This window comes from Macaca thibetana, chromosome 8, assembly GCF_024542745.1.
Source record: "Macaca thibetana thibetana isolate TM-01 chromosome 8, ASM2454274v1, whole genome shotgun sequence".
In the NCBI taxonomy this organism is placed as follows: Eukaryota; Metazoa; Chordata; class Mammalia; order Primates; family Cercopithecidae; genus Macaca; species Macaca thibetana.
In genome coordinates this window covers 103,349,342-103,373,765 of record NC_065585.1, presented here as the reverse complement: position 1 = coordinate 103,373,765, position 24,424 = coordinate 103,349,342, and the positions used below count along the sequence as shown (strand labels likewise).

The 24,424-nt window shown below is 38.7% G+C and overlaps 1 protein-coding gene across 1 annotated transcript; it reads left to right on the top strand.

Moving 5' to 3' along the window:
- The first annotated feature begins 6,403 nt into the window (after positions 1-6,403).
- On the top strand, positions 6,404-23,143 carry IDO1 (indoleamine 2,3-dioxygenase 1). The gene is made up of 10 exons (XM_050801348.1): positions 6,404-7,437; positions 12,253-12,348; positions 12,466-12,585; positions 13,182-13,300; positions 14,809-14,823; positions 17,284-17,383; positions 18,206-18,323; positions 19,438-19,489; positions 19,937-20,085; positions 22,551-23,143. Exons 1-10 carry the CDS (start codon positions 7,351-7,353, stop codon positions 22,904-22,906), a joined length of 1,212 nt encoding a protein of 403 aa, XP_050657305.1. The 5' UTR covers positions 6,404-7,350; the 3' UTR covers positions 22,907-23,143.
- The last annotated feature ends 1,281 nt before the right edge of the window (positions 23,144-24,424 follow it).

Sequence of the window (24,424 nt, the reverse complement as noted above, 5' to 3'; positions counted from 1 at the left end):
TGACTACTATTGTTTTTCATGAACAATTCAGACATAATTGTTAAAAATTAGTAAATTAGGTAAATACAAATGGAGTAAAGGTTTACTAAAAAATTTATTATAGTTTCAAAAATTTTTTTGGTAATTGTCACTCTTAAAGTCTTAAAGTCATATTATGTTAAATTAAGTAATAGTTAATCATGAAATATCTGAGTTATTTCTAAGTTAAAATACTGACACATCAATTATTAAGCATAAGTTTAAGTTTGAATACTCTGATACCTTATTTTGATGTGATATAGAAAAGATAAATATATTTGAATCTCTTGATAAACGTGAAAAATTGAGGAAATATTTTTAAGAATTATAAAATAGTTTTCATTTACAAATACTGATATGAAAGAGTTCCTTCCTAGATTTTCACTAAAAATTAAGATACTAAGAGTTAAATTATAATTAATATATGTAATTAAAACCACTAAAAATAAGGTAAACCATTTTGTATGAAAAGTGTATACAAAAAAAGGCAACATATGTTTTCGGTGAGAACATTTACAAGGAAGCCATGAGCATGTGGTTTGTCAAAGGAAAAGTAATTTTGTCTAGTTTAGAAGTTACTTAAAAGTTGTTTCAGACCAAGCACAATGGCTCATATCTATAATTCCAAAACTTCGAGAGGCCGAAGTGGGAGGATTTCTTGAGGCCAGCCTGGGCAACAGAGAGAGACCCTGTCTCTACAAAAAAAAAACCCATTTTTTTTTTAATTAGCTAGGGTGGTGGTACACACCTGTGGTCTCAGCTACTGTGGAGGCTGAGGGCTGAGATCAGAGGATCACTTGAGCCTGGGAGGTCAAGTCTGCTGTGAGCCACGATCAGGCCATTGCACTCCAGCCTGAGTGACAAGACCCTGTCTCCAAAAAAATAAAAATAAATAAAGGTTGTTTCAGACTAAGTGAATGGAGAAAAAAATGATATAGGTAAAACTAAATGGATATAAAGAATTTTTAAGAAGTAGAAGAGTAGGAAAAAATTATAATAGGTTATAGAAGGTTTATGAAAATTTTATCTTGTGTGCAAAGCTGACTGATATCAGAGAAATTTGTTTATACGTTTTCATTAAAATTAGCTTTAGTATTTAAAGTACACAAAGATAAAGCTAGTGGTTGATTTTCTCTTTTAAATAATATTTTTGCATAGGATTAATAAAAAGAAAAGATTTTTGTATATGTTCCGAGAAAATGCAAAAAAAAAAAAAAAAAAAGCAAGAGAGAGAAACAGATTTTGTGGGCCTCATGTCTTGTCATGCTTCTTCAGAAGGTGTTTTGATTATTTGATTATTTGGAAAACTGAGTCTCCTGTCAATCAAACAGCAAAGGTTTTTGCTTGTTGAAATCTTCTAATTATCACTTTGGCTAAATGAATGACTATTATCTTTTCATCGGACCTATGATCCTATTTTCATCGAGTATTTGAAACCTTTAACATATTTGAGAGGCTTCTCACAATTATATTTCAACATCTAAAATTAAGTATTTTTGACGTCAAACTAACTTTGAGATATTCCAAAAAGCTGCTGAAGCTTCCAAAAGAAATAATAAACCAGCTTATTTGATATGTTCAATTATGTATAAAGATTTTCAAATAAGAAATAACATTTAACCTTTTCTAAATTATATATGTATTGTCATGTTATTAGTATTTGCTCCAAAATTATATGAGATTCCTAAAAATTGTGTTTGTCTTGTTATATATTATTAGTCATAATTATGAGTATTATGTTAAATTGTTGTAGGACATAAAAAATGACATAGTTTTCTTGTTAATTCCATCTTTAACCATGGCCATTTTTAGTCTTGCTCACAATTAATTTTTTTATGCTGATCCTTTTACTCTGAAAGCTCTTCGCAAATCCTAAAGTGTTGTGTCTTCAAGAAAGTTCGCGGAAAGGACTGCAACAAGTACTCTTGGCTGGACACCGTGGCTCATGTCTGTAATCCCAGCACTTTGGGAGGCAGAGGTGGATGGATTACCTGAGGTCAGGTGTTCGAGACCAGCCTGGCCAACATGGTGAAACCCTGTCTCTGCTAAAATAAAAAAAATTAGCTGGGCATGGTGGCATGCACATGTAATCTCAGCTACTTGGGAGGCTGAGGCAGGAGAATCGCTTGAACCCAGGAGGTGGAGGTTGCAGTGAGCCGAGATCGTGCCATTGCACTCCAGCCTGGCCAAGAGCAAAATTCCGTCTCAAAAACAAACAAAAAAACCAAAAGCAAACAGAACAAAAACACAAGTACTCTTGAACGCAAATTTCTTAGAATTTTAAGATTGTATTATAGGACTGAGTAAACAATTTCGGAACTCTTAATTTTTAAAAAGTCATAAAATTGTTAATATCAAGCAAAACAAGAATTAATTACATTGGACTAATGTAATTTTAATAATTTTTTTGTTTAAAATATTGCTGATTCTTTTTATGTTCTGCTTTACAGAGTTAAGGAAAATGTTTGCTCTCTTAAGCTTTACAGAAATAGGTAAGTATACTTTTTTGAACAAAATTGAAACATTCACTTTTTTCTCTATCTGCTCAATCCTGAATTTGGAAACTATTTATGAGTATTTCTATTTTATGGCAAAATAGTTATTTGAATAAGTTCAATAAGAATCTGTTCCCTTTTGCCACAGAACACAGCTGGAGATTCTTGTTATTTTACCAAGGCTTTGACTGAAATGCCATATTTTCAGATATGACCAGACAGCTTTGAGAAACTGAGGTTGATATTATGAAGCCCATAGGAGCTTTTGGAAAAACTGGTCTAATATCTTAAATACACGGTTCACACGGTGGGCTTGTGGTAAGTAAGCATGTCACTTTCTGACATCCCAGGAACCTCAAGTTATTTTGGGGACCTTGAGAAAAGAGAAATTCACTAATGTGTACAGGTATTACTGACACAGTCTAAGAGCAAATCCAATCCTCAGCTTGGCTTCCTAGCCTGAAGAGGTTTCTAAAAGTTTAATCTGAGATTCCTTATGAAAACTTCCAGCAAAGTAAACTTAAAAAGAGCCTGTGGTACAAATCGATATGCTTACTGCACTTTATGCAAATAATTAGGCCAAGTACAATAAGACTAAAACTTAATATGCAAATAAAATGGCTTTACTTTTATTTATCCTTGGTAGAAATGGGGGACTGAAGAGAGAAAAATCATGTTTCAGGAAAGAAAAAAACAAAAAAAAACTATAATTAGATTCCAGTTTATTGTTTGTTCTTTCTCAGTTTTTCTATTTGCCTGTAATCTAAACTAAATCCTAAATTGTTAGTCCTATCAAAATCTGTCTTTGAACCTCCAGACAAGCATTTTCAATTTTCCTCCTACATTTCTGACTTGGAATCACTAAGTGTTAAAATTCCCTTTTTCCTAAGACTCTGCAAGCTGATACTAGCCAACTTGGCTTTGAAGAAAAATCACTGCAATGTTTTATAAATGGACAAACTTTACACACAAGCTACAATCTAGGAAAATCTGTCAGATTGCTACTGATATTCTCAGCTGTCCTCCAGACTTTAGAAGAAACTAGTTTGTGAACTACTCCAAGCATTAACCTTTGTTTTTCTTCCAATTCTGTAACAATGGCTCTTACTATAGATCTTTTTGTCTGCATCATATATAGAGTCCTAGCTTTAAGATCCTATCTACAAAGCCAGTTCCTGAAATAAAACAAAACTGGTCTTTTCCCAGAAGTGAGCAGACTAATTAGACTGGCCTTTTCCCAGAAGTGAGAAGACTGGTTTAATGAGATCCTTTGCCATTCAGCTACTAACTCAGTTTTTCTCTCCACAACTACCAACTCAACTTTTTGTGTATGAAACATTAGGAAAGTTTCAAACAGGGATACTGGGGCTCAGAAACGGACACCCAAAAATATGGCAATTGGATATGCCGGTTACTTCAAATTAAAGGCTCCTGGAGGCCAGTAGACACTGGAAGAAGTCGTTCCCTCAAGTTCTCTTCCCTGCCTTAAGTCCAGATCTGCCAAAGAAGAAAACAATTACCTCGGTTCCCTTTTCTGTGTTTTCATTAACTTAACTCATGTTATGGAAAGAATGACTGAAGTCTGTCAACACACCTGGACAGACTTTTGTCACAAATCATTGTCTTCTATTTCAGTCCAATTCAGTTTTATTTTATTATTTTATTTTTGAGACGGAGTTGCGCTCTGTCGCCCAGGCTGAAGTGCAGTGGCACAATCTCGGCTCACTGCAACCTCCACCTCCCCGGTTCAAGTGATTCTCCTGCCTCAGCCTCCCGGGTAGCTGTGATTACAGGAGCATGCCACCATGCCCAGCTAATTTGTTTGTATTTTTAGTAGAGACGGAGTTTCACCTTGGCCACACTGGTCTCAAGCTTCTGACCTCAGGCAGTCCACCCGCCTCAGCGTCCCAAAATGCTAGGATTGCAGGCGTGAGCCACTGCGCCCAGAGCCTGGTTATTTTTTAGTGATTTTTAGATATCTATAAAAACAATATCAGTACTTTGAGGCCTAAGATGATGTTTTCTTCTTTAAGGGAGTACTTAATTTTGTTTTGTTCCGGTAACTAAGGGCCTTAATTAGCAAAACCTGAATCACCTTAATTCCCTTTCAGAGATATCATGAAAGTTTCCTCATAAGCCGATTATAAAAGTAAAATTAGTTACAACAAGCAAAGTTTTTAGAAAATCCCTGACTCTAGTAAGTGCCCAGAAAAATTTGAATGTAATTGATTTGCATGAAAAATGCTGTAAAACATAATCACATAAATGTTAATGGTGAATTCTGTGATATTGGTATTTCCATGAGTTTTTTCGTTCTCCTTGCAGGCTGTAAATTTTTTTTTAAATGAAAATTCTTTTATTAAAAACAGCTACATTTTATAAATTAGTATAACATAATGGTAAAGAGAAATGTGAATGTATTAGAAAAGATGCTCTATTGAGAGGAGACACATTTGGGTTTCTCATGGCCTTGAATGAAGGTCCCTCTGCCGATCCTATCGTAATAGTCCTCGTGTCAGTGAAGTCCCCTGTGAAACTGGATAACAGGATTTTAAGGTAGAGATGTTCATCAGCAGATGGAAATGAAGTCTATAGCTGTGAAGGTAAGTCAGGCAATGCAATAATTATAGAGAAAAAATAATGTAAGCTATCAAAGAAAGATGTATACAAGGGAGACACAGTCACATGAAGTCTCAGATGTAAGAGACCATAGAGCAAAAGGCTGAGTTCTGGCTTTCAGGAGTTTTCTAACATAAGTACCTGATCACCAGTTAAAAGCTAAGGAGGAAGATGAAGAATCAGTATGAGATCATAAAATTAACATGCTTTTCTAAAAATATGTGAAATGAGATTTTTAGGGAGGTATAGTTATGGCTGAAGAAAATCAAGGTGAATGAAGACAAGATCAATTGAGAATGTAGTGTCAGAAATAGCAAAGAAGCCAAAGTTTGAGGAAGTTAAGTGGCTAGGGATAAAATTGAAGCACTAAAGCATTATTGGTTCTGCAGTCAAGGATAAGACAGATTTTTTTTGTTTGTTTGTTTGTTTTGAGACAGAGTCTCACTTTGTTGCCCACGCTGGAGTGCAATGGCACAATCTTGGCTCACTGCAACCTCCGCCTCTCGGGCTCAAGCAATTCTCCTGCCTCAGCCTCCCTGGTAGCTGGGATTACAGGCACATGCCACCATGTCCAGCTAATTTTTGTATTTTCAGTAGAGACTGGGTTTCACCATGTTGCCCAGGCTGGTCTTCAACTCCTGACCTCAAGCGATCCGCCCTCCTCAGCTTTCCAAAGTGCTGGGATTACAAGTGTCAGCCACCGTGCCTGGCCCAAGGGTGGGATAGATTTAGTGAGATGACTGGATAAACAGAATCAAGAAAAAGCTTTATCAAAAACTTATGCTTCTTAAAAACTTAATCCCGGGACAGAATCATCTAAAACTTTGTTCCACGTCTTCACTTTGACTCACCCATAAAAACTTCAAGAACGAAGAATGAAAAATCTTAGGAATAACCACATATTTTCTAATGCTCAATATTTTATTTGTATTGTTGTCTTCTAAACAGATATGATAGGTCTTCATGATTTTTTGTTTTCCTTGAACTGATTCCCAAAGTATTAGTCTCATGAATCATGCATTCAAAAGAAACACAATCATTGTATTCTCTTTGCTGTATAATTTTGGTTTCAGTTTTGCTTACATTTCCTATTCAAGGAACATTTTCCTTCAAAACGACATTTGAAAAAAACAGCCAAAATGTAGTAGAGAATAGCGCGAGAGCTATTCTAGACTGTAACGAAAGCCATCTGCTATCACAATTTAATTTATTTCAAGTACTAATAAGCTGATGACAAAACAGCATTGTCTTTTAGTTTACTCACGCGAACTATTTCTCTTTTCTCCTTTTGATCATCTGGAGGAACAGGCGACCTTGGTTCCTGCTTTAGCTTCCTTGTTCTCATTAGATCGAACAATGCCTCTAAAGTGACCACAGATTTGCATTCAAACTGGAAACCTTTACCAAATGCAGTCTTGATTTGTACTTTGACAAAAACATTTGCAAGGTATTTTATCCTTTTCTCCAACTTTTGACATATTACAAAGCACCCAAATATGCCAGACTGTTGCCTCATCAGCCCCTGGCAGTCAGGTACAGTTAGATGCAAGGCAATCTTCCTAAAAGTTACTTATTAGAAATGTGAGAAGGGCAAATGCTATCATTGGAAAAACTGACAAAATTCTCAATAGGAAAATTAAGGAAGAGGAGAGTTACTATGTTTCTAATTTTTCATGTGCTTCTATTTTTTTCCTACTTCAGAGCCATTGACTAATAGTTCAGTGTATCACAGGATGTGTTTTGGTCTGCTGAAACATGACACATATTTTCAAAGAACCATGGAAGTCTAAAAGAAAGCCAATGAGAAATAACTAAATGAGAGTTTAGGACTGTAGCTTTCATTTTCATTCAAAGATTTAAAAGTCTCCATAAAGTAAAACGTTCTTCTCCGGCCACTTGTTTTCATAGTTCTGTGTTTTCCTTCAGGCCTTTCCGGCTTCCCATACGGCAGTAAGAAAATGATGTGCTTAATGATTACAAATTTGATATGGAATACGAACTTTCAGTTTCTGCATATGATGCACAGAGATACTTTTGTGGTTTTATTGTTTTTCATATTACAAATAAAGAAACTAGAAAATGAAACCATTCCAAAAGTGGAAGTAATTTCTCACTGCCCCTGTGATAAACTCTGGTCATTGGCTGTGGCAGCAACTAGTATAAGATGCTCTGAAAACTCTTCAAACACTGAGGGGCACCAGAGGAGCAGACTACAAGAATGGCACATGCTATGGAAAACTCCTGGACAATCAGTGAAGAGTATCATATTGATGAAGAAGTGGGCTTTGCTCTGCCAAATCCACAGGTAAGAGAAGGCACTAAAATGTGGGAAAATGCATATTCTTCTCATTTCTTACCTGGCCAAGTTAACTTATATTTAACAACTGTGGTTCAGTAACTTCTAGTAAACAAACATATAAAGCAGTGTAAAAATTAGAGAGAGACCTGTGATAACTGCATCTCACTTAATTTGTCTTAAATTTTCTCCCTAGAAATGGAGTCATCTATGTATTTCTTACTTACCTAACATGGATATGGAGAATGGTGGGAAAGGAAACTATAGAAAGTATATCAGCTTTACATAAGAATTATACAGTAAAATACAAACAAAGAGGTTATTACAGTTGTATTTTGAGAAGGTGTTTTGAAAAAGCCAGAGTTTTAAATGAGCCATGAGTCAAAGAGAAATCCCTTTCTCTTAGGGATATACCTTAAATTATAAAAAACATGTGTTTCTAATTTGATGGGGTTTATGAGATTGCACATCAAGCACCTTCCATGTTATATGACCATTGCTTGCTATTTACTGAGCATAAGATTCAAGCGAGAGTCTGAACTACCTTTTTCTTGTTTGCAAGTTTTACCTATAAAGTGCAAGCTATGTGGAAAAAACGTTTGCCTTAAAAACTGTATTTGCTAATGTGTCTTCTAATGAATACTATGTAAACCAATTTATCATCAATATTTTAATTGTCAAATACAGCATTTTTCTAAGCAATTTACAAATTAACCCTTTCCATTCTCATAGCCATCCCAAAAGGTATGTATGTTATTTATTTATTTTTATTATTTATTATTATTATTGTTTTAGATGGAGTCTTGCTCTATCACCTGGGCTGGAGTGCAGTGGCACAATCTCGGCTCACTGTAACCTCTGCCTCCCAGGTTCAAGCAATTCTCCTGCCTCAGCCTCCCAAGTAGCTGGGATTATAGGCACCTGCCACCACACCCGGCTAATTTTTGTATTTTTAGTAGAGACGGGGTTTCACCATGTTGGCCAGGCTGGTCTCGAACTCCTGACCTCAGGTTATCCACCAGCCTTGACCTCCCAAACTGCTGGGATTACAGGCGCGAGCCACTGCACCCGGCTAGGTATGTATGTCATTATCCTCATGTTCCTAATGAGAAGTATAAGGCATAAAGAATGTAATTATAAAACTATGTAGCTAGCAAGTGCCAGGGGTCAGTTTGAGCCTAAGCAGCCTGTCTCCAGAGTCTATGATCTTAAAACCATTATTCCACACTGCCTCTCTTAAGAAGGGACAATAAGACATTGCTTTTCTCCTTTCTTTCAATCTTCGGTTTAACAAGGTACATGGGATTCCAGGAGAAGATTTCTATGAACATATTATGATAATTCTGTAGATGAGTATACTTTTGTTTGTAGCTCAAACAGTTACAGTCCGCATACTGGAGAGCACCTTTAAACACAGCAAATGTTTAGTCAGAGATTCCAACCTAACTGTGCTTAGAAATGAAATCCTGCAAACACTTTGGTGATACCGGGAAATTTAAAGCATCTACCTCCTTCCAGTCTAATTTTCCTCTTTGGATTGTTAATTAAAGAAAATGAAGAGTGTGCTTTAATTTTATTGCCAAAAGCACTAGTTTGCTTTATTCATGCAAATCAGTAATACTCAAACTTGCTATTTGCCTGCATACCCACAAAAATGCCAGGACTGGATGGTTTCAAAGATGTACTTATCAATGGTACAATAAAACCATCTTTTTCAGAAACTACTAAACTTTATATCATGGGTTTTTTTTTTCTCAGAGGTTCGGTTCTACTTAAAAATGCAACAATTTTGATAATTATGAATACCTGTAGAACAGATTCCAAGGGGTAAAGCAAAACCACAAAAGAAAGCAAACAAAACTCTTCATTGGCTACTTAAAAAAAAGATTCTTGGCCGGGGGCGGGTGACTCACGCCTGTAATCCCAGCATTTTGGGAGACCTAGGTGGGCGGATCATGAGGTCAGGAGTTCGAGACCAGCCTGGCCAACATGATGAAACCCCGTCTCTACTAAAAAAATTCAAAAATTCGCCAGGCATGATGGCATACACATGTAATCCTCACTACTCAGGAGTCTGAGGCAGGAGAATTGCTTGAACCTGGGAGTCGGAGGCTGCAGTGAGCTGAGATCGTGCCACTGCACTCTAGCCTGGGCGACAGAGAGAGACTATCTCCAAAAAAAAAAAAATAAAAATAATAATAATAATAATAATAATAGTAATTCTGACAAGGTGTGGTGGCTTACACCTGTAATCCCAGCAGTTTGGGAGGCTAAGGTGGGTGGATCCCTTGAGGTCAGGAGTTTGAGACCAGCCTGGCCAAAATGGTGAAACCCCATCTCTACTAAAAATGCAAAAAAAAAAAAATTACCCAGCGTGTTGGCGTGCCCGTAGTCCCAGCTACTTGAGAGGCTGAGGCAGGAGAATTGTTTGAACCTGGGAGGTGAAGGTTACAGTGAACTGAGATCACGCCAATGCACTCCAGCCTGGGTGACAGAGTGAGGCCCTGCCTGAGAACAATAATAATAATAGTAATTCTGCTAGCTGAGATGCTGAAGAAGCTAGATTTACTGTACCAGAAACATGAAAAAAAAACTATTGATTACTTTTATTTCTTCACTGAAGATCTTTCCTAGAAATTATGAACCAAAAAATATTCTTATTTTATCTCTCGTAATCTATCTGCTTCTTAGTCCAAAGGAAAATAATATGTTTTCTGATTCCATATAGACACAATGCACAATCTCTAATCTAGCAGAATTTGAATGATCCTCAGTATGATTCATTATTAACTTATATTATACCATTTAGGGATCCTCTGAACCAGAGCATATTACTTATTAAATTTTATACTTGCTGAAAATGCTATCAAATAAAATGCTAATCACGGTACAGAACAAAAAAGTATGTCTGTTATTTGGGGAAAAATCACAACAATCAAAAAAGTAAGATGTGCTAGACTGTGAAATACAGAATAAAAACAACAAAAATACATTTATTACATTTCTTTCTTTTTTTTTTTTTTTTTTGAGACGGAGCTTCAATCTTATTGCCCAGGCTAGAGTGCAATGGCGTGATCTCCGCTCACCGCAATCTCAGCCTGCCGAGTTCAAGTGATTCTCCTGTCTCAGCGTCAGTAGCTGGGATTCCAGGTATGCGCCATCACACCAAGTTAATTTTGCTTTTTTAGTAGAGACAGGGTTTCTCCATGTTGGTCAGGCTGGTCTTGAACCTCCGACCTCAGGTGATCCACCTGCCTCGGCCTCCCAAAGTGCTGGGATTATAGGCATGAGCCACCTGGCCTGGCCTATATTTACTTCTAAAAGTACTACAGCACAGTTGGGGTGAAAAGTTCAGAGCAAGAAGGGTGGCTAAGTAGTGAAGTACACTGCCTAGATTTTCATTGCTAAAAATCTGCCCCAACTGATTAAGGCTGGACAATTACATGCAGATGTTGAAAATGTTAGGATTTTATATTATATTTATCTTTTTGTTTCATAGCTTACTTATAATATTAACTTTATTTTGAAGCTCAAAACTTCACCCATGTTGATTTAAGTTAATCTTTCCATTTGCACTTAATCCCCATGGTTCAGCATTGATTACCTTAAGGGTGTACCTTGAAACTACCTGGTGGAGTAGGCATAGAAACAGGGTATGGGGGAGTTGCTCAGGGATCTGTATCTCATTTTAGGAAGGTTCCTATGTCTTTTTATTTGTGTACTTCCGCTTGTGATGAGATTACAAATATGATAAGCTCCAAAGAGAAACTTTTATTTGAGTTTCATTTCTACTTAATGGGCAAAAACAAGCCTATAGTGGAACCAAAGTAGGTAATCAACATGAATACATACAGCACCCGCTATATGCCCAGCACTATGCCAGGGCTTATAACAGATATAAATTAAATGCACAATACAAACCTTGCCATCATGTAGCAAGGTATAAAAAGAGAATGTATGTAAACTGTATAAGCCTGGGTTTCCTTATTTATGATACAGAGATAACTTCTTGGGCCGTTACAATAATTAAATATATATACTATATATATATGAAATTATTGAACAGAGTGCCTAGTCCACTACTGACATTTAACACATCTCATTTTTCTTCCATTCAAAGAACTTAAAATCTAGCCAAAATAAGCCAAAGTAGGCCAGGCACAGTGGCTCATGCCTGTAATCCCAGCACTTTGGGAGGCCGAGGCAGGCAGATCACCTGAGGACAGGAGGTCGAGACCAACTTGGCCAACATGGCAAAACCCAATCTCTACTAAAAATACAAAAATTAGCCGGGCACGGTGGCTCATGCCTGTAATCCCAGCTACTTGGGAGGCTGAAGCAGGAGAATTGCTTGAACCCAGGAGGCGGAGATTGTAGCGAGCCAAGATCGCGCCACTGCACTCCAACCGAAGCAACAGAGCGAGACTCCAATTCAAAAAAGAAAAGAAAAGAAAAAAAAAAAAACGAAAGTAGCAGATAATAATTGTTTAACAATATGAAAAGGCATAATCCGTAGAGTTTACAATGGAGATTAGTTTCAAATAGAGTAGTCAGGAGGATTTTAGTGAAACCTTTGAGGTGAACTTTGAAAAGCTGCAAATGGCAGTGTTTGAAGAGAGAGGAAGAGGTGGAACACAGAAAGGGCCTTCAGCCCCATGTGTGCAGAAGACAAGACAGAGGCTGGTGTTTCCAGACAGGTAAGCCATGTGCCAGGGCAACACTGCACAAAATGGATGTGGGGGCAAGGCATCCTATCAGTGGGAAGCCAAAGCTACAGTAACTGCTACTAGTAAATAAAGATCTTTTTTTGTTTCTTTTTTCAAGGAAAATCTACCTGATTTTTATAATGACTGGATGTTCATTGCCAAACATCTGCCTGATCTCATAGAGTCTGGCCAACTTCGAGAAAGAGTTGAGAAGGTTTGACATATGTATTACATTTTTCTTCTTGTATAGCCTCTTAACATTGTTAACTTGGTTTTGAAGCATAAAACATCACCGAGATTGATTTGAGTCAATTGCTCCATTTGTTTTCAGTTAGACATGCTCAGCATTGATCATCTCACAGACCACAAGTCACAGCGCCTTGCACATCTAGCTCTGGGATGCATCACCATGGCATATGTGTGGGATAAAGGTCATGGAGACGTCCGTAAGGTTTGGAGATTTTCTCAGATTTCTTATGCTATGTGACAGATTTTCATCTAATTTACATTTAACTTTCCAAAAATTTTCTGAAAGCATTTTAACTGCATTGGTCAAAGTTTCGATAACAGGACAAAATGAAAAAGAAAATATGCCCTGGCTTGACATGTCAACTGTTATCATTATTATATTTTTAAGTCTTTTACTTTATTTTTCATCCTGTATTTTATCTGGCAACCCTAATTACATAAAAGTAATACAGACTGCAATATCTAACCTTTAAAACACATATGGGCCTCCCGGCACTTTGGGAGGCCATGGCGGGAGGATCACCTGAGTTCAAGAGTTCAAGACCAACCTGGCTAACATGGTGAAACCCCATCTCTACGAAAAATACAAAAAATAGCCAGGCATGGTGGCAGGTGCCTGTAATCCCACCTACTAGGGAGGCTGAGGTGGGAGAATCACTTGAACCTAGGAGGTGGAGGTTGCAGTGAGCCGCGATCCTGCCACTGCACTCCAGCCTGGGCGACAGGAGCGAGACTCTATCTCAAAAAAACAAAACAAAACAAAACAAAAAACAAACCTAACTACTGTATTTTAATCAGGTCTTGCCAAGAAATATTGCTGTTCCTTACTGCCAACTCTCCAAGAAACTGGGACTGCCTCCTATTCTGGTTTATGCAGACTGTGTCTTGGCAAACTGGAAGAAAAAGGATCCTAATAAGTATGTAAAGAGTGAGAACAACAGGAATTTTTGGAGTGTGTGCCAATTAAATAAAACAGGAGTTGTTCATTGGCTTAATTTTGGGCAGCACAGTTTTCCTCTCAGTTGGATATGGTCCCTCTCAGTTCTTCAGTTGGGTACGGTTTCTTGGACTGCTGTGTCTACCACTACAAATGTACACACATGTGACAGGTGTATAGTTAACACAGTAAAATGCACAGATCTTAAGTGTTCAGCTTGAATTTAACTATTACATAATTACATACACCCACCATTCTCAGTAAGATACAGAATATTTTTATCACCTCAGAAAATTTCTTTGTGCTTCTTTCAATTCCCTTTCCTGCGACAGACAAATATATTCTTATTTGCCTTGTCAAAAAGTAGATGATTTTTGGGGCCGGGCACGGTGGCTCAAGCCTGTAATCCCAGCACTTTGGGAGGCCGAGACGGGCGGATCACGAGGTCAGGAGATCGAGACCATCCTGGCTAATATGGTGAAACCCCGTCTCTACTAAAAATACAAAAAACTAGCCGGGCGAGGTGGTGGGCGCCTGTAGTCCCAGCTACTTGGGAGGCTGAGGCAGGAGAATGGCGTAAACCCGGGAGGCGGAGCTTGCAGTGAGCTGAGATCCGGCCACTGCACTCCAGCCTGGGCGACAGAGCGAGACTCCGTCTCAAAAAAAAAAAAAAAAAAAAAAAAAAAAAAAAAAGGAGATGATTTTTGTTATTGGGTTTCACATCAATGAAACCACAAAGTATAGACTCTTGTGTCTGGCTTCTTTTGATTAGCATGTTTTTGAGATTCTATTAATTTAATTTTTTAGCAGCCAATTGTAGTTAAGAGTCAACACATCTTTAATTACACGCAGCAATGACTGGTTTTTCAGAGCAGTCTGCTCAGGATGTAGGTGATTTTTACCCTTCAGGCACGAGATCTGCTACAATAAAGGAAAGGGAGAACCAAAGCACATGTCTCTGGGTGTGTGCCTGTAGAAGAATACCCTGCAAATGGGAATACCACAAAATGAAAGGATTTGATCTAGAAAGTTTCTTCTTATTGAAAATTAGTCTTTTTAAAAAAAATTAACCGGGAATGGTGGCATATGTCTGTGGTCTCAGCTACACAGGGGGTTAAGGCAGAAAGATCACTTGAGCCCTGGAAGTTGAGGCTGCAGCGAGCTATGTTCGTGCCACTGCACACCAGCCTGGGCGACAGAGTGAGACGCTGTCTCAAAAAAAAAATAAAATAAAATAAAACAATTAGTTTTGACTGTCCATGTGTGTTCCTTGCATATTTGAGCATTTAATTCATTTGTGAGTTATTAAGTTAAATGTTTGTAATGCCTACTGAAGAAATATTTTTAAAACTTTTTCTTTTACCTGACTATGTCTTACCTCTGATAGTAGTATTCAATCAAATAGCAACAACTCATCATTATTTGCTGTTAAATTGATTTTCTTTCTCTCTTCCAATTGGCCCATTGCTTCATGGCTGCATTCATAAGGCCCCTGACTTATGAGTAAGTATCTGATTCTTGTTTTAGTCTAAGAATTTGCTATTTATAGTCGAATGTAGGTTTATCGATAGACTCCAAATGCATTTTTAAATAATTAAATTCAGCCAAAAAAATAATTTCAGTGATTATTTAGAGAACAAATAATCTCTGTCTTTAATTGTATCTATGATTGTGTTACAACTATGTCTATTTGATATTATAGCTATAGATATACACAAGAATACTACTCAGATACGTCTATAGGAAATTAATATGCAAACATACAAAATGGACATACATCTGTGTATCTATGACTTAATAACTCCTATGTCCATAACTAGTTACCATTGTCAATAAGTAACCTTATACCAACTTGTTCTTTTTGACCCAATCCTTACTACTTTTGACCTATAATATATACTAAACATAGGCTAAGAGGTGGAAAAACTGGGCTGGGTGCGTGGCTCACACCTGTAATCCCTGTACTTTGGGAGGTCAAGGCAGGCGGGTCACCTAAGGTCAGGAGTTCAAGACCAGCCTGGCCAACATGGTGAAACCTCATCTCTACTAAATATACAAAAAAATTAGCCGGGCATGGTGGCAGGTGCCTGTAATCTCAGCTACTCAGGAGGCTGAGGCAGGAGAATCAGTTGAACCCAGGAGGTGGAGGTTGCAGTGAGTGGAGATCACCCCACTGCATTCCAGCCTGGGTGACAGAGCAAGACTCCATCTCAAAAAAAAAAAAAAAAAAAAAGAGAGATGGAAAAACTAAGGTAAGTATCATTAATATAAACCCACCTTGGTGAAGCTAGACTAACGAAGAGGAAAGGCAGTATATGAAAATTATGCAAACTGCCATATGATTAAGAGAAGGCTTAAGAAGATAAAGTATTGGGATCCCTAACCAAATAAAAGGAGTGATGCGGGAGCCCTTGAAGCAAGTTATTTGAGCAATTAGCTAGAGGAAAAAGGTAAGAGTATTCATAGCAGAAGAAACAGCAAAAGTGAGGCCTTGAAGTGACAAATATCTTGGTGCATTATCAAAACTGAATGATGGCTAATATGACTGATAGTAAATGATAAAAATAACAGTGTGAGAAAAAGATTATTATTATTTTTTTTAAAGATGGCTGGGCAAAGCAGGTGGATCACCTGAAGTCAGGCATTCGAGACCAGTCTGGCCAACATAGCAAAAACCCTCCTCTTCTAAAAATACAAAAATTAGTGGGGCGTGGTGGCACATGCCTGTAATCTCAGCTACTCAGGAGACTGAAGCAGGAGAATAGCTTGAACCCAGGAGGCAGATGTGGCAGTGAGACAAGATTGTGCCATTGCACTCCAGCCTGAGTGACACATCTCAAATAATAATAATAATAATAAAAGATTATGTAGGATATTTTTAGTTATGATAAGGAGTTAAAACAGTATCTTAAGGGAGAAACTGGAAAGTTTTTAAAAAGGAGGATGACATCAACAGTCAGTCCCACTTTGCAGATGAGAACACCAAGGCAGACGATGTCATATCTTGCTCAAGGTCACACAGCAAGTAAGTTACAGAGATGGTCTGGCTTCAGACACCATGAATTTAACCACCACAAAACTCGTAGATACATAGATAGACTATGTTTGCACCAGTGCCCAAACTTCAATTAAAAAGAAAAACAGGGTCTAATCAGTTATTTGAATTCCGCAGTCAATTCCTTTGTAAAGCAGATAAACCACTGAGAAATTGAATTAGGCTCACAAATTAAAATATGAATAGGAATATAATTATTTAAACAAAAGACTACCTTTTAAAACTCTACCTCACAGATACCTCTGTAAACATTGAGTATATACGTATGGTGATATAAATGCCTGTGACAAGTCAATGGGATAATAGAAACAGAACTAGTTGAGGAATTTCTAGTTCTGTTTTTTTTGTTGTTGTTTTGTTTTGTTTTGCTTATTTGTTTTCTGAGACGAGACTTGCTCTTGTCACCCAGGCTGGAGTGCAATGGAGCGATCTTGGCTCACTGCAAGCTCCGCCTCCTGTGTTCAAGTGATTCTCCTGCCTTAGCCTCCTGAGTAGCTGGGATTACAGGCGCCGACCACCACACCCACCTAATTTTTGTATTCTTAGTAGAGACGGGGTTTCACCACATTGGCCAGGCTGGTCTCGAACTCCTGACCTCAGGTGACCAACCCGCCTTGGCCTCCTAAAGTGCTGGGATTACATGTATGAGCCACCATGCCCGGCCCTAGTTTTGAGTTTCAACATGAAACTTTAGGTCTCAATTTAGTCTACTTACTGTTAATTATGTGATCTTAGACAACGGGCCTAACAACTGAGTCTTAATATTCCCAACTACATAATGGAGATAGTAAGGCCTGCCACACCTCTCTCATAAAATTATGTTGAAACTAAAATAGGATAAATAAAAATGTCAAAAAAATCCCATAATTTTTGCTAAACTTCTTGCCTTCCTTATCCAATTTCCTCAGGAACATGGACGTTTTGTTCTCCTTTCGTGATGGAGACTGCAGTAAAGGATTCTTCCTGGTTTCTCTATTGGTGGAAATAGCAGCTGCTTCTGCTATCAAAGTATGTCTATCCTCACTTCAAAATTTGTATGTCGATTTACGTAAGCAGAGCAATCATTTCGGAGCCTAAACTATACTAAGCATGAGTTAACTTTATCCTTAACAAATACAACATGGGATCATTTAATTGGGAGTAAAGGATCAATTATTTATTTTTGTGTATTACCTAAAATATAAAATCTCAGAGCCATATACTTAAAATCCAATTTGAAACCTCTGTAGGAAATAAAATTTTTCAATAAAATGTGGCTTTGGAACTATGATACAGTGTCATAAATTCAATAGTTTTGATTATCAAAAATAGAAATGAAACATATATGACTATATAAATATCTCTAAATTAAATGCTATGTGAATAAAAACAAATCCAAGCTTCTATAAATATAAAGAAATTAGTCAAATAGGGTGTCCAGCCCAGGAAAGAATTGTAAAAATCCCAAATTTAATTTATGGATTAAGACGGGGGAATTTGGCCAGGCACAGTGGCTCACGCCTGTAATCCCAGCACTTTGGGAGGCTTAAGTGGGCAGATCACTTGAAGTCAGGAGTTTGGGACCAGCCTGGCCCCCATGGCGAAACCCCATCTCTACTAAAAATATGAAAATTAGCCGGGCGCTGTGGTGGGTGCCTGTAGTTCCAGCTACTCAGGAGGCTGAGGCAGGAGAATGCTGTGAACCCTTGAGGTGGAGCTTGCAGTGAGCCGAGATCGCGCCACTGTACTCCAGCCTGGGCAACAGAGCGAGACTCCGTCTCAAAAAAAAAAAAAAGAAAAAAAAGAAAGAAAACCTTAAATGTTTGGTTTTTTTGTTTTGTTTTGTTTTAGGAAATTCCTACTGTATTCAGGGCAATGCAAATGCAAGAACGGGACACTCTGCTAAAGGCACTGTTGGAAATAGCTTCTTGCCTGGAGAAAGCCCGTCAAGTGTTTCAGCAAATGCACGGCAAGTATTGTGTGCAGCGCAATAGTCTAGGCTGACAAGTCAAATGTTCCAGATGTAGAATGGTTGAAAAAAGGGAAGCAAAAAGCAACTACCACTTAGTATGTTTTCACTTTAGGTATTTTATCTTACTAAACCATTACACTTTCTATGTGGTAGGTTTCATTATCTCCATTTTACAAGTAAGGTCATCTAAATTCAGAAAGACAGGGTGAATGACTTCAGATTCCACAGGCAGTAAATAGTGAAGCCACAGTTCCAAGGTGGCTCTATTTAATGCTAAGGAACTTCCTTGCCTCCTACTAAAAACCTTTGAGAAACTTTCTACATGGGAGGGTGGTTTTAAGTTCTGGAAAAAAAAAAAAATAACTTCTGCTTAATAAGAACTCTTTCCTAATTCTGTTTTTTCACAAATTAAGAAATAACACAGAAACGTCATTGAGCTCAAAGGTTGTTGCGAAATTAACAGTTAAAAAAACTACCCCCAAAAAAACACACAAAAAGGTATATAAGCAGTAACTTGCAATAGGAAATCTGCCCTACTGAACAGAGTCAACAAATACCTAATTGTTTATCTCTGGGTTTTGAGTTATTGCTATTTAGTCCTTGGCAAGAAGTTACATTTTCAAATCAAGTAGGGTAGGAGGCTGAGTGCGGTGGCTCATACGTGTAGTTTCCAGCTACCTGGGAGGCTGAGGTGGGAAGATTGCTTGAACCCAGGAGTTGAGGCTGCAGTGAGCTATGATCACTACATTCCAGCCTGAGCGATGAAGTGAGACCCTGTCACCAAACGATTTTTTAAAATTTTGAAAATAGAGAGGGAGATCTAGTTTCTGGGCTTTTGTTTTGGTTTGTTTTGTTTTTGTCTTTGGTTTGTTTCTTTATGTAAACAGTTTATCTGTTACGTCAGTAAGCACTAAGTTTACAGTTTAACGGGCCTCCTGGAAGAGGGCAGGAGAGTGAACGTTTATAACCACAGGGGCTTTGTTTAGCACAGACTGACCTAATGCCTTTTCCTGCAGCCTGTGCCGAAATCTGTTATCAGTTGTACACGACACCTTGATTTCCCTGTATACCTCTGATGCTGCTTAATTAAACACATTCCATCTTTTTACAGATCACGTAAACCCAAATGCATTTTACAGTGTTCTTCGCATATATTTGGCTGGGTATGTAGTCTTATGTTTGAATTTGTTTGCTCTCACTTAACAAAGAACACCACCAAATTCTCTTGGATGGTCCCTAATATCCATTGGGTTTGACTAACAATTTATATCCAAAAATTCATATGGTAGAAAAAGACTAGACGGTTCTGTTATCACTTGGCCAGCAATGTATCGGAGGGTGAGACAGGAAAGCTAGTTATTTTAAAAAGAGTGGTCTGTGCTAGCGCAAAGGTAAAATTTCATTCCTAGACTATTTATGCCAAATCTGCGCAGGATTATATTAATTATTCTCATGCATGAAAATGAGTAGGGGCAAGGGGGCATGAAAGAAGGATCATGAAATACATCTCTTGTCACCTTCTATTCACTACTAGTGCAAGATTTGATACCTGAAAATTAGCAATTAATCTAAAGAATGATTTTTCTTTTTTTCTTTCTTTCCTCCGATAGCTGGAAAGGCAACCCCCAGCTATCAGACGGTCTGGTGTATGAGGGGTTCTGGGAAGGCCCAAAGAAGTTTGCAGGGGGCAGTGCAGCACAAAGCAGCATCTTTCAGTGCTTTGACGTCCTGCTGGGCATCCAACAGAATGCTGGTGGAGGTGAGTGGAAAATAGCAAGAAATAATCATCTCTTATGTGAACACAATAGTATTTGGATATCTAGAAAGCACCTTCCCATCAGCATCTCATCTGAGCTTATCTGATGGTTTTAGCAGAATCAGGCAAGTAGGGATTTGGTTGCCATGATCCCACTTTAAAAATGAAGATGCAGAAACTTAATAAGAGTCAGTGACTGGTTCCTCTGCTAGAAAGTGGTAGAGCTGGCCGGGTGCGGTGGCTCAAGCCTGTAATCCTAGCACTTTGGGAGACCTAGGCAGGTGGATCACCTGAGGTCAGGAGTTCGAGACCAGCCTGACCAACATGATGAAACCCCATCTCTACTAAAAATACAAAAACTAGCCGAGCATGATGGTGGGTGCCTCTAATCCCAGCTACTCAGGAGGCTCAGGCAGGAGAATTGCTTGAACTCGGCGGGCAGAGGTTGCAGTGAGCCAAGATTGCACCACTGTACTCCAGCCTGGGCAAAAGGGTGAAACTCCGTCTCAAAATAAAAATAAAAAATAAAAGGCCAGGCGCGGTGGCTCATGCCTGTAATCCCAGCACTTTGGGAGGCCGAGGCGAGCGGATCACAGGATCAGGAGATGGAGACTATCCTGGCTAACACGGTGAAACCCGTCTTTACTAAAAATACAAAAAATTAACTGGGTGTGGTGGTGGGTACCTGTAATCCCAGCTACTTGGGAGGCTTAGGCAGGAGAATGGCGTGAACCCGGGAGGTGGAGCTTGCAGTGAACTGAGATGGCGCCACTGCACTCCAGCCTGGGCAAGAGTGTGAGACTCCATCTCAAAAAAAATAAATAAATAAAAATAAAATAAAATAAAATAAAATAAAATAAATAACATAGAAGTGGCAGAGCTTTCCTCACACCCAAGTTCCATCTTGAAATCTGAACATGTCTATAAAGAGTGGTTGACTCTAGTGAAGTCATGTTCTGAAAATGTATGATCAAACTTAGAAAGAGACAGTCACCTGCAAATGAAGCAGGGCTGTTAGTGGGGAGATAAAGACCTCAGTGACAAGCAGAGTCTGGGTCCTGGTCTTGTTCAGCTGTCCCGTGGCCCCAGCCACCCAGAGCAATGCCTGCACCAAAGTTTAAAGATGAGCCACATTCATTGTATGCCTTCTAGGGGCTGAGATGGAGGAGAGGAATAAGCTCCAAGAATAATTTTTTAATTTTCTCTGTTTCGTTAAACTTCTGTTTAATAGTCAAAGGGGAAAGCATCGGGCTGGGTAAAAACATGAGTTTTTCTTAATTTGAGCACTTATTTTTTAAATTTTTTAATCATATTTAATTTTTTTATTTTAGATTCAGGGGATACATGTGCAGGCTTATTACACAGGTATACTGAGTGATGCTGATGTTTGGGCTTCTAATGATCCCCTCACCCAAGTATAGAACATAGTGCCCAATAGGTAGTTTTTCAGCCTTTGCTTTCCTCCCTCCCTCCCTCCCCTATTTGAAATGCTCCCTGTCTATTGTTCCCATCTTTGTGTCCATGTGTACTCAATATTTAGCTCCCACTTATTGGTGAGAACATGTGGTATTTGGTTTTCTGTTTCTGCATTAATTCACTTAGGCTAACTTAAGCTAATGGCCTCCAGCTGCTGCCTCCTTGTTGCTGTGAAGCACTTGATTTCATTCTTTTTCGTGGCTGTGTAGTATTCCATTGGTGTACATGTGCCACATTTTCTTTGTCCCATCCATCATTGATGGACACCTGGGTTCATTCCATGTCTTTGCTATTGTCGAACACTCATTTAAACACACTCTTAAACTCTCTTAAGAATCAGTCATAATCTGTCAAATGCAGATTATATATGCCCTTGTCTATACCATCAGCTTCTTACAGTAGAAAAGAGAGAAAGAAAGTGCAAAAAAAGGCCAGGCGCGGTGGCTCAGGCCTGTAATCCCAGCGCTTTGGGAGGCTGAGGAAAGTGGATCATCTGAGGTCAGGAATTTGAGACCAGCCTGACCAACATGGAGAAACCCTGTCTCTACTAAAAATACAAAATTAGCCAGGCATGGTGGCACGTGCCTGTAATCCCAGCTACTCAGGAGACTGAGGCAGGAGAATTGTTTGAGCCTGAGAGGCAGAGGTTGCAGTGAGCTGAGATTGTGCCACTCTACTCCAGCCTGGCCGACAGAGTGAGACTCTGTCTCAAAAACAAAAAAAAAGAAAAGAAAAAAAAGTGCAAACAAAAATACTTATTGTGAGAAAATGAGTTTAGCTCATTCCGTTTTCAAAATTAATAGTATTTTACAATAATAACAATTGCTAGTAGCAAGACTAATAGCCAAACATTAGCCTTCAAATAGAATGACCTTGACTTCACTGAATGCTATATTGGTAATCTCCTGGCCACTCTGCCCTCACTCTGCCTTTCTCTCCTGGATTGGGGAATGCTGTGACCTCCGTGTTCCCTCTTTCTCTTGTTCCCGTAGGACATGCTGCTCAGTTCCTCCAGGACATGAGAACATATATGCCACCAGCTCACAGGAACTTCCTGTACTCATTAGAGTCAAGTCCCTCAGTCCGTGAGTTTGTCCTTTCAAAAGGTGATGCTGGCCTGCGGGAAGCTTATGATGCCTGTGTGAAAGCTCTGGTCTCCCTGAGGAGCTACCATCTGCAAATCGTGACTAAGTACGTCCTGATTCCTGCAAGCCAGCAGCCAAAGGAAAACAAGACCTCTGAAGACCCTTCAAAACTGGATGCCAAAGGAACTGGAGGCACTGATTTAATGGAATTCCTAAAGACTGTGAGAAGTACAACCGAGAAATACCGTTTGAAGGAAGGTTAACGTAACCCAACAAGAGCACATTTTTATCATAGCAGAGACATCTGCATATATTCCTGTCATTACCCATTGTAACAGAGCCACAAACTAATACTATGCAGTGCTTTGCCAATAATGCAATACAAAAGACCTCAAAATACCTGTGCATTTCTTGTAGGAAAACAACAAAAGGTAATTATGCGTAATTATAGTAGAAGTTTTATAATCTGTATCTTAATGATTAAATCAAATAAATAAAAATGCATAAGATATAAATATTCTTTCATAATAAATAAAAATGCATAAGATATAACAAATCTTGCTTCATTTATAACTATAATCAAGTATTTCTTTAGATGAGACCTACTCTAAACTGCTTTCAGCAGGGCTAATAGACCCCTATACTTTCCCTTTGTTAATGCGAGACTTTTTCATAATTACCTGTTTACTTGTCTATATTCTCATTACATGATAAGCTTCTTGATGCAAGGGACACTCTGTATTGTTTACCAGATTTACGCATCGCAGTTTTTTTTTTTTTTTTTTTTTTTTTTTTGAGACAGGGTCTCACTCTGTCACCCAGGTTGGAGTGCAGTGGCATGATCTCAGCTCACAGCAGCCCTGACCTCCCAGACCTAAGTGATCCTCCTACCTCAGCCCCCTAAGTAGCTGAGACTACAGTTGTGCGCCAACATGCTCAGCCAATTTTTATATTTTTTGTAGAGACAGGGTCTTGCTATGTTGCCCAGGCTGGTCTTGAACTCCTGAGCTCAAGTTATGTCTGTATCTTATCTTTGGAATACATGATAATCCCAGCACTTTGCAAAGCCAAAGTGCTGGCATGAATATATTTAATAATAGAATCCTAAGAAGCTAGAGCCTGAGAGGAACTTAAGAATTATCAAAGCCAAGCTCTTCATTTTAAAGATGGCAACACTGAGGCACAGAAGGGTGAAATCACTTAACGATGATCACACAATTAGTTGGTTAACAATGGGAGAAAAAATTTTTGATGACTCATCTTTGTTCTTTTTGCTCTACTTGGAGTAGACTAGGTGGGAGGAAAAAATAATTTTGGAAGGAAAAGGGGAGGAAATGAAATGACTGGGGAGGAACTCGTGATATTGTAAACGGTCAGCCAGCAATCAAGTACGTTATAGAAGATGAGAGGAAGGGGCTGGGCGTGGTGGTTAACTCCTGTAATCCCAGCACTTTGGGAGACCAAGGTGGGTGGATCATGAGGTCAGCATATCGAGACCATCCTTGCTAACACAGTGAAACCCCGTCTCTACTTAAAATACAAAAAAATTAGCCAGGCGTGGTGGCGGGCGCTTGTGGTCCCAGCTACTCGGGAGGCTGAGGCAGGAGAATGGAGTGAACCCAGGAGGTGGAGCTTGCAGTGAGCTGAGATCACTGAGTAGCTGAGACTACAGGCGCCCACCACCACGGCCAGCTAATTTTTTGTATTTTTAGTAGAGACGGGGTTTCACCATGTTGGCCAGGCTGGTCTCGATCTCCTGACCTCAGGTGATCCACCCACCT